We start from the raw sequence: 11382 nt of genomic DNA on the forward strand, positions 1-11382 counted from the left end.
ATATGCTGATAGCCTGCTTTTTTAACTTGGCAATATATTGTGAACATTTTCTTAATACAACATGGCTAATTATAGCTGCCTAATATTTTATCAGATTTAATTCTTAGCAAGTCCCAAGTGTGTAGGTGGTTTGGAAACTAAGGAAACTAAAAAATATAATATAATTATGAGATAGTTAGCTGGTTTTGTTTCTGACAAACACTGAAGTTGTTTTATTTTAATCTTGTTTTTACTTTGTCATTTTTGCACAGTATTGGCTTGCAATTTGAGTAGAATATTAAGCAGCATTCTGGAGAATTCACATTTCCATAAATTTAATATAATTTTTTGTCCACATAGTAGAGGTTTCAAAAGAGAGTGGTACAGTGAAAGAGTTAATGGATATTGGAGTCCCACCTAAGTTTGAATTCTTATTTTTTTACTTTTATGAACTTGAGCAAATTACTTTTTTAACAGTTGATTTCTTTTTTGTTTTCACTCCTTTTTAAAAATTCTTAAGCATAAAAGTAAATTATGAAGTTTATGACTCACTTAATGTATCTCTGAAATAAAACATTTTTCTATATGCCTCAACATTATCACAACTGACAAAATATTTTTAATGTATAAATCTATATTTGGAATCTTCTGATTACTTACTGATTTTTAAGTCTTTTTACAGCTGGTTTGTCTAAACCAGGGAGTAATCCAGAACCGATGCTTACATTAGGTTATTTGCCTTAAGTCTCTGTTAATCTAGAATAACACCCCACTCTCTCTCTTTTTTTTTTTTTAATGACGTTGACTTACTAAATAGAAAAGGCCAATTTTCTGGCGCATGTGACACCTCTGGTGTGTTTGGTTGTTTCTAGATGTAGCTGCTGTGTTCCTCTGCTCCCTGTTATTAAAAGCATTTATTGAATTCTTGCACACATTTTTACAGGATTGCATTGTAGGTGGTATGTGTTTAATATTGTGTCACATCAGCAGACATTACAGTGGTTTTCCTGCCTCTGTTTTTCCCCCTTTGGATTAATAACTTGTTGAGCCTCTTTATTAATAAAATGAAAGTCATTCTTGAGAATTATACAAGTTAAGGCATCACTACCTAGTACAGAGCAGATGCTGAGGAGATGCAAGCTGCCTTTTCTGAAATCGGAGGTGGGCAAAAGAATTTTCAAAGGATAAATATAAATAAATACAGGTAAAAGTTTATCTGTTTTGGATATTGTCCTCACATTAAAATTCACATGTGAACTTGGAACTCCTGACTCATTTGCAGAGAGCATAGTCCATGACTTTTGTTAAGTAAAGCTAGGTTTTAGCAGCAGATTGCTGATCCAGTGTAATGATAGCACTTAAGTACTTGAGGGAGTTGACTAACCTAGCTAACACAGGTTTTCAAGACTTGGAAGTAACTATAAATTACTGTAACTATGATTGCATACAGGTTTGTTTCATTGCTGGTCCAAAGGATAATGGTTATTATTAATTATTAAGAAAAGCATTTCAAAACACTGGATTTATTTTGGGGAGAGATGGTAATGTATGAATGATAGTGATACTCATAGTACCCAGTTTTACGTGGCTGGTTGGTTCTTCTAGTTGCATGATGCTTTGGACAGGTTGAGGTTTTCTAATAAACACAGAGGTGAATAGGCAGTGGATTACAAGGATGCCTCCAGGTAACTCCTACTGGGATTGTTTACTTTTGTTTTATTTTACTTTTTTTTTTTCTTTTGGCCACACCTCACGGCTTTTGGGATTTTAGTTCCCTGACCAGGGATTGAACTCTGGGCCATAGCAGTGAAAGTGCCCAGTCCTAACACTGGACCACAGGGGAAGTCTCTGGGATTGTTTATTTTACTGTTGCTTTCCGTAGCACATGTTCTTCGTGCTTATTGGTACACCCCACCCCTTTTTGTTTTTCACAGCTACCATGTATGTAACATTGCTAGTTAATTAGTGGTCCTTGACTTAATATCACTGACGACTGTCTACTGGCCGGCATTTTATTGGCCATCTTTTTCTTTAAAAAAAAAACAACTCTAATTTATATATCGGCTTACTCATAGGTCTTGGGGTAAGTAAAAGCAAATGCAGGGTTGACTTCCTTTCAGTATTATACTGTCCCTAGACAGCTCTGCTTAGGAGACAACTAAAAGGAAAAGAAATCAAATCATTCATTGTTGCAGTCTTTTCAGTTTTGGGGGAAGTAGTCAAAGCTGTTGGCTAACTGTTTTTAAACTAATTGGTATATTTTATTTCATTCTTTTCAAACACAAGTTTTGTATAAAAAATATTTTCTCTGTTTTCTTCCATCTTCAGGTGTTAAAAGTAATTGAAGTATGAAGAGGACATAATTCAATGACTGTAGCCTGTATCCCTTGGGAACTCTAGAATTAAAACATTTTTTAGTGTATAAATTGTACCTGGCCTGTACAGCTGTTTCCTACCCACTTTTCTTGTAAACTCTGCTGCTTCCCAACACAACTAGAGTGCAATTTTGGTGTCTTAGGAGGGAAAAACGACAGTTTACAACTGTGGCCCTATTTATTACACAGTTTGTCTTTCATGTCTTAAATTTAGTCTTCACTGTGCCAAGCTAACTGTATCATATAGGACTGTGCTTTTTGTACTTGTTCATGTTTATTTTTTAATCTCAGTTTAAGTTACCTAGCTGCTACTGCTTGTTTTTCTTTTCTTATAATACCTTATTTTAGGGGAAATGGAACTTTTAGATTAAATGTCTTAAATTTTACCACTTACAACACTACATGCCCACAAATTATATCAGGTCAGTACTGTACTTAAAAATCCCTTGAAATGACTTCAGAGTTAAAATTATGTGCATCATCTCTGAAGTTTGCTTCTGAAAACTACTCTTTGTGCACTGAAACCTTTAAAACTGCCTAACTAGACACATGAGACTGGGCAAGGCTACTTAATTATCTTGTGAAATGCCTATTGCTGAATTATCTTGAATAGAAATATTTCACACTATCAAAAGCAGATCTTTTGCTTTTGTTTAAGAAAAACAGTTTGGAAAAGAAACTCCTCTTCTTCCCATAGCTTGATGGAATGGAAACACCTTGCTTTGTGAACCTGTTAGTTAATATGAGAGTTGGACGGATAATGATCTGTCAACTTAATATAATAAAATGAACTTAGATATGGCTATTTTAGGATTAAACATAATTTTATATTGTTAGTACTGTATTGGTTGATCTAAATTTATAGCTTTTGGAAATTGAGAAAACATGGAAGGACAGGACAAATATATGGTGAATTTATAAATATATAGGTAAATTTTGGTCTAAAAATCCCTGAGGTATCTTTAACCTGTTACACTAAATCATACACTATAACGTACTTCTTATTTAATCTAGGAGTAGTAAATTATTTGCAAGTCACTAATAATCCTCAAATTATTTTGTTGGCAGTAGCTGGTAATTTTGTAATTATGTGTATCTGTTTTTGCCACTTCTTCCTCAGATGATTAAACTAAGTCAACAGTTTATTTTAGAAACTATAAAAGTAATAGGGAAAGAGATTTCAATATTTGCTTCACCAATTGGGAGTGGGTAACTGCAACTGTGTTAGCAGAAATTTGCAAAGACTGGGGGTGTAAAGTTACTCAGAGGAGAAAGCTGGAAAGTTCTGTTAGGATCTGGGTGGCAGAATTAACTTTTTGAAAAAGTTTTATATACAGATATTTGTATTAAATTTGGAGCCATAGTCAGAAGACTCAGATCATAATTGGCTTATTTTTCTATTTCCTTAACTATTGTAATTTCCACTTTTATAATAATTTTGATTTAAAAGATAAATTTATTTATTTTTTTAACAGTCAAAAATCCTTGCTGTTCTGATCTGCAGCAACCTTTAAAATGATTGTATTGTTTTTAGGCTTGATCAAAAGAAACACTCCAAAAATTGAGAGGAAAACTTGTAGAGCGGCAAGTTTGAAGCAATGCAGTTAACTAAGAACAGTGCTACCGCCTGTTGGTGATGATAGTTTTCTAAATAAAGAAATGTTTGGCTGCATTCACACAGACATTTGTATTTTGTTTTCAAATGAAAGCTTGCTTTTTTTTGGCAATATTCTTAAATGAAGCAGAAATTTTTTTCTCTCTTTTGTCTGAATATGGGAGTTTCTTGTAAGATGTATCACAGGTATTGGTGCTGTGTAACAAACAATGAATTGTAACTAGTGTGTGATTCAGAATACACAATGTTAGGGTTTTTAAAATATCTCAGTGTTTTTTTTCTATTTATAATTTCAGACTTTCACAAAATGTACAGAGAATTTCATAAATTTGTTTTAATTGAACTGCTTTTGCTATGGTAGGTCATTAAACACAGCATTTACTCTTATAAATGAAAATTTCTGGTCATCTGGAACATTGATACTTATTTCAATTTACAGTCTTTTTTTTTTTTTGGCTGAATAAATTAATGTTCTTCTGAATGGCATTAATAAATGGTTCAGAAAAGAAACTCAGTGAAATGAAAGTAATATTTATTCATGGTGATCAGTTAAATTATTTGCCTAATTTAAGAAAACTACTGTGTGTAACTCTCAATTTGGCAGGAGATGATAGAAGAGTCTGAGTCTGCCTGTGGAATACATTGGTTTCTTTTCAGTGCTTGAAGATACATGCAGAGATAATTGGTTTGGGAAGACGCCATATAATTTTAAGTTAACCTGCATGCTGTAAATGTCTTTTATGTTTAAATAAAGAGGAAAAAAGTTTTTGAAATGCAATGACTTCCTTAAAATGTGATTCAGTGATATATCAGGTTGATTTTACATGACCACGTGGCCTTTTTTCTTGACAGAATAATCACTAGTGTGTCATTATATTCAGTATATTTTGTTTCCTAATGAATTGCATGTGCTTTGAATATCAAGTATTAAATAGGCTAAAGAATTAAGAGCTAGAAGTGAATCCTCAGTCTCAGTTATTTTACTTTACTGTAGCCTGATATGTGATAAGGACATGTCACTCTTATTCTTCCACCAAAACCATAACCCCTGTCTGATCATGAGAAAAATACCACACAATCCAAATAGAGGGACATTTTAGCAAATACCTGGCCAGGATTCTTTCTTCCAAAGTGTCAAGATCATGGAAAGCCAGGAGAGGCATATCTGAGGAGACTCTGGAGACTTGACAGCTAGATGCAGTGGTGCGGTGTGGTGGTCTGGGTTGAGCCCTGCAACAGTAAAAAGACATCGCTTGGGGCTTCCCTTTTGGTTCTGTGGTAAAAAAAAAAGTCCACCTGCCAATGCAGGGGAGGGGTTCAATTCCTGATCCGGGAAGATATCACATGCCGCAGAGCAGCTAAGCCTGAGCACCACATCTGTTAATCCTGTGTTCCACATGAAGAGAAGCCACCACGGTGAGAAGCCTGTGCCTCAAAACTAGAGAGTAACCCCCCATTTTCCGCAACTAGAGAAAAGCCTGCACAGCAGTGAAGACCCTGCGCAGCCGAAATTAAAAAAGATCAGTGGAAAAAATGGTGAAGTCTGTTAGCAGTGATGTGCTGGCTGATCTCTTAGTTGTGATCAAAGTACAGTGGTGATGGGAGATAGCACTGTTAGGAGGAAGAGTTTGAGGGGATTCTCCCTATTAGCTTTGCTACTTTGCTTTAAGTTAGTGTTAGTTGTTCAGTCGTGGCTGACTCTGCGACCCCATGAACTGCAGCCCATCAGGCTCCACTGTCCATGAGATTTTCCAGACAAGGATACTGGAGTACATTAAAAGGTGTATTTACTAATTTATAAAGCATAAAGCCTCACAGACCAGGAGACAGCAAGCAGTAACATTTGGAGCAGGAAAGCAACCTCAGCAGACCCCAGACACCTGACTTATACCAAGAAGCATCTTAGTATTCCCCCCCACCTCCAGAAGACCCCTCAGTGGTCATGAACATGACCTTCGGTAGGTCTGGAAGTAGGGATAAAAGTAGCCTGAAGTGGGTCTACTTGAAAGTCCATCTAAACCAGAAAGCAGTTTGGCCCCTGGGTGCTGACTTCATTGCGGCAGAGCTTGGCAACCAGCTCTCCAACGTGCCAGTGTGATTCTGTTTGTTTACTATTTAGAGAGGGTAAAGGAGAGGGTGTCTGGATGAAGAGCCAGGAATAGTCGAGGGTAGAGTGACATACTGGAAACGAGTGTGCCAGTTAGTGATAACATGTTGCCTCTCCTCCAAATCTACCTTTATTAAAAGACTTTTTACATGCACAGAGAGGAGGAAAAGGGAGAAGATGGCCATCTGCAAACCAAGGAGAGGCTGAGAGAGCCCTCACAAGGAGTCAACCCTGCCCACACCCTGGATTGCAGCTTGCAGCCTCCAAAACTCAAGCCATCCATCTCTTAATTACCTTACCTTGTCTGTGGTGCTTGGTTTCAACAGCCCCAGTAGACTGATAACGGTGGCCAACACGGGCAGTGAACTGGGCCCTCAGCGTTTCTTTTCTTTGTTCTCAGCTTTGACATGCTTTGGTTTCCTCTTAGATTTGGTTTTTTGTTTAATATTTGTTAATCATACTTGCATTGGGTCTTAGTTGTGGCATACGGGCTTCTAATTGTGGCATGGGCTTAGTTGCTCCAAGGCACATGGGATCTTAGTTCCCCCACCAGGGATTGAACTTGTGTCCCCTGCCTGCATTGGAAGGTGGGTTCTTAACCACTGAACCACCAGGGAAGTCTGGGATTTGCCTCTTCTTTAATACCATCCTGTCGTCAGTGACGTGAAGGGGGTGTCAGTGTGGGGGCACCCTGGGTGCACAGTCCCTTAGCTTGTGGCACTGGTCATGTGACCACCTTTCTGGCAGCAGGCTGGGTCTTCTGTGTGTTTGCCCTTCAGCAAACACAGGCATATCCTGTCCACCTGATCAATGGTCAGGGGTGGAAGGTAGGTGGCCTTAAACCACTTAGATCCCAGCGGAGGTGTTTCCTTCTGCCCAGTCCCAGCCAGTATCTTGACTTGGCCTACCTGCATCCCGCTTGCCTAATGACTGGACCAGCTGTAGCCTGGGAAACCTAGCAAGCCTTTTCCCCATCCCGTGGGCAGCAACCACACCTTTGCAATGAGATCTGAACCGCAAACACTGGGAGGAGGCCCCTTTCAAGGCTGTTTCTTCCCTAGGTACTCTCCTTTAGCCCTAGAGTAGTCTTGAAAATTCTCTGTACCCATTTATAGTTAATCCCTGCAGACCTGGACTGATATGGAGGGTGATATGAACGTTTGTGATAAGAATATTTAGAAAAAAAAAAAAAAATTTAGAACCTCAACCTTTTCGCCTTGCTTGGTTACCTGAAATTAGATTACCAGCAGATTAGAAGATTGTGAAAAATTTGACAGCTGTAGAGGGAGTAACCAAAGAATTGTCGTTTCAGAATTGCCAGTCAACACATGAACCAGTTGCTTCAGGTCAGCTTCATCATGTCCCCACCCTACATTTGCACAGACAGCCAAGGATCACAAGGCATGTGAAGAAAGTCTTTAGGATGAGAGAATCAAACAAGGAAAATAATACGGAGGGAAGTGGGACTAGGAAAGGGGAAGAAGACATTTTAAAAAACTAACTCTAAGGGCTTCTCTGGTGGTCCAGTGGTTAGCAATCTGCCTGCCAATGCCGGAGACACAGGTTTGATCCCTGATTCAAGAAGATTCCACATACCGCAGAGCAACTAACCCTGCACTCCACCGACCACAACTACAGGAAGCTCAAGTGCAGCAATGAAGACCCAACACAGCCAAAAAATCTTTATTGGGGAGCTATTCCTCAACCAAGTGAGGAAAGAGGAAGATGTGGGACATACAAAAGAAGGGGATTATCAAGGTGAGAGCATCAAGAACAGCCAGTCCAGATGAGAGCACCCCAGTCAAGACTGCCAGAGTTATGTTTCCAAGACGAACAGATTGACGGATGTGTTTGAAGATTTTGAGAAAAAAAAGGTTTATAGCTGAAGACGAGTTTAGGGTAAAGTGATTGGCACACAGAACACTAGGGGAAAAAGAATTACTGATTCAAAGAAGAATCTTAAGTATAACCACCACCCCCCAAAAAAAGTAGACTCACAGGTATAGAGAACACACACGTGATTACCAGTAGGGGCGTGTGGGAGGCACAAACTATTGGGTATAAGATCAGCTTAAGGATGAATTGTGCAACACGAGAAATAGAGTCAATATCTTGTACATAGAAACTAACTTTAAAAAATTTTATTAAATTTGTTTTTAAATAAGTGCCAAAAAAATAAAGAATCCTGATAAGCAAGAAAGGAAAAGTCACCATAGTGTATTACATAACTCAGCTGTAATTGGCACATTGCATCATAGTAATGGAAGCATGGATTGATAGCTGAACATACAACACGACCTTATTGAGAAGAGTGGTATATGTGTGTATGTGTGTTGATCATGGTGAAAGAGGGTTCAAGCTTCATCTTCCACAGGATAAGACAACTGGTATCACTCAATCATGAGTAATCAATAAGCAGGAATTTGGAGATGAAACAAAATGAAAAGTGGCTGTGTCTGCCTTATTTTTGACAAAGGAGGCAAGAGTATACAGTGGAGAAAAGACAATCTCTTTAACAAGTGTTGCTGGGAAAACTGGTCAATCACCTGTAAAAGAATGAAACTAGAACACTTTCCAACACCATACACAAAAATAAACTCAAAATGGATTAAAAATCTAAATGTAAGACCAGAAACTATAAAACTCCTAGAGGAAAATATAGACAAAACACTCTCTGACATAAATCACAGCAGGATCCTCTATGACCCACCTCCCAGAGTAATGGAAATAAAATCAGAAATAAACAAATGGGGCCTAATTAAACTAAAAAGCTTTTGCACAACGAAGGAAACTATAAGCAAAGTGAAAAGACAGCCTTTAGAATGGGAGGAAAATAACAGCAAATGAAGCAACTGACAAAGAATTAATCTCAAAAATATACAAGCAGCTCATGCAGCTCAATACCAGAAAAATCAATGACCCAATCAAAAAATGGGCCAAAGAACTAAATAGACATTTCTCCAAAGAAGACATACAGATGGCTAACAAACACATGAAAAGATGCTCAACATCACTCATTATCAGAGAAATGCAAATCAAAACCACAATAAGGAACCATCACACTGGTCAGAATGGCTGCTATCCAAAAGTCTACAAACAGTAAACACTGGAGAGGACGTGGAGAAAAGGGAAACCCTCTTACACTATTGGTGGGAATGCAAACTAGTACAGCCACTATGTAGAACAGTGTGGAGATGCCTTAAAAAACTGGAAATAGAACTGCCATATGACCCAGCAATCCCACTGTTGAGGATACACAACAAGGAAACCAGAATTGAAAGAGACACATGTACCCCAATGTTCATTTACAGCACTATTTACAATAGCTAGGTCATGGAAGCGACTAAACTGAACTGAACTGAACTGAGCTGAAGGACATGGAAGCAACCTAGATGTCCATTGGCAGATGAATGGATAAGAAAGTTATGGTATATATACACAATTGAAAATTACTCAGCTATTAAAAAGAACACATTTGAATCAGTTCTAATGAGGTGGATGAAACTGGAGCCTATTTTACAGAGAAGTCAGAAAGAAAAACACCAATACAGTATATTAATGCATATATATGGAATTTAGAAAGATGGTAATGATGACCCTATATGCAAGATGCAAGATACAGATATAAATAACAGCCTTTTGGACTCTGTGGGAGAAGGTGAGGGTGGGATGATTTGAGAGAATAGCATTGAAACATGTATATTACCACATGTGACATAGGTCACCAGTCCAGGTTCGATGCATGAGACAGGGCACTCAAAGCCGGTGCACTGGGACAGCCCAGAGGGATGGGAGGGGGAGGGAGGTGGGAGAGGGGTTCAGGATGGGGGACACATGTACACCCATGGCTGATTCATGTCAATGTATGGCAAAAACCACTACAATATTGTAACTAGCCTCCAATTAAAATTAAATTTTAAAAAATAAAATGAAAAAAAACGGAGGTAACTTTAGAAAAAAATATGTTTCATTAAAATAGTAAATTCTAATTTTGTCAATTAAAAAAAAAGTGGCTGTGTCTGCAGAGTGAGAAAGAGGTGAGGTGGGGCATGGGACCCCTGTTAGATTTTCTTTGGGGTGTGGGGAATCACTGTTTTTGTATAAAGTTTTTTAGGCACGTTTGACTTTTCAGGATTCTACTTGTATTCCGTCATCAGGTGGTTCTCTTCTGAGGATGGCTTCAGAAGCTAGTCCCAGATTCTTGACCCAACCTAGAATTCAACTTGTTCATTTGTAGAAAAACGCTTGAAAGCCTCAAGGTGATTGTTAGGCCCCTTGCTCTGTATTTCTGTGATGTCAAGTAATCTTGTCTAGAGTTATAACATCTGGTGTTTACTTCAGCAGGACATATGCTAAAAATTAGAACAAAACTGAGAAGATTAACTAACATGGCTCCTGCACAAGGGTGACGCACCAATTCATGAAGCGTTACATGTTTTTGAGTAACATGTTTCTCTGAGTTCAAAAAATACAGAGAGAGACATAGATTACATCTGAAGGGCTTACTTTAAATTAAGCCTTCATAATCACTGATTTTTTGTGAAAAGAAATCCACAGGCTCTCTAACTGAAATCAGCAGTTCTTAAAAGTACTTCTTTCTTCATGAAATGCATGCTTCCAAATATCGAAGATTTGGAAGAGAAGTAGGTTTTGTTTTAATTGTGGTAAAATAAACATAAAATGTATCATCTTAAGTGTTTTTAAGTGTACAGTTCAATAGTGTTAGAAGAAAAGTCTTTTTTTATATTTGTGTGTGTGTGCCCAGAAATTAGCTCAGACCTGGAAATATTTGTGTCATGATCTACATCAAATATTTATTGTTCTTCAGCTCATATTAGCTTGACAGAATGATGTCAGTAACATTATACACTTTCAAATATTTCCACTGGAGGTAAAATCAGAACCAATGACAACTATTTAAAATATTCAAGAAGTTAACTCGTTTTTTTTCACCCACTCAGCAGCCAAGAACCATTGGAAATGAAAACTCAAAGTACTGCAACTAAATCTGAGAAATCCCAAATAATTGTCCATTGTTTCTTGAGAGACAGACAAGACATCACCAGTGTAAGTGCCAGGAAACATCCACGTTACCATCTTGGATATATTCTTTTCTCTCTGGATAAAAAGTTAGGCACCCAACTTTTGTATACAATAACTGGAATTGTGCACAGGCCTCCTCCACACTGCTCTGAAAATGAACTTTTGTTTTATGCAAATGTAGGCGAATGAGAATGAACAAAAGGCGCACATTTTAAGGCTGAGAGCATTCAATGAAAAGTGGATTTTTCTTCTGTTAGGAGACC

The 11382-nt window shown here is 37.8% G+C and overlaps 1 protein-coding gene and 1 non-coding gene across 6 annotated transcripts in view; both read left to right on the forward strand.

Annotated features, from left to right (window-relative positions):
* KIF5B (kinesin family member 5B) overlaps positions 1 to 4747 on the forward strand; it is a 49306-nt gene extending 44559 nt beyond the window's left edge. For all 5 annotated transcript variants that reach the window (XM_065921196.1, XM_065921194.1, XM_065921197.1 and 2 more), the window contains exon 26: positions 2308 to 4747. Coding sequence is in view for 3 of the 5 variants with exons in the window: in XM_065921198.1 (XP_065777270.1) it covers positions 2308 to 2324 (17 nt within the window). In the remaining 2 variants the exon portion in view is untranslated. The remainder of the gene's footprint in view (positions 1 to 2307) is intronic.
* Positions 4748 to 10406: 5659 nt separating this feature from the next.
* Positions 10407 to 10516, forward strand: LOC136162150 (U6 spliceosomal RNA). The gene has a single exon (XR_010661988.1). It is a non-coding gene; the product is annotated as a U6 spliceosomal RNA (small nuclear RNA).
* The last annotated feature ends 866 nt before the right edge of the window (positions 10517 to 11382 follow it).

The sequence above is a fragment of the Muntiacus reevesi genome, chromosome 2, assembly GCF_963930625.1.
Source record: "Muntiacus reevesi chromosome 2, mMunRee1.1, whole genome shotgun sequence".
NCBI classification, from domain to species: domain Eukaryota; kingdom Metazoa; phylum Chordata; class Mammalia; order Artiodactyla; family Cervidae; genus Muntiacus; species Muntiacus reevesi.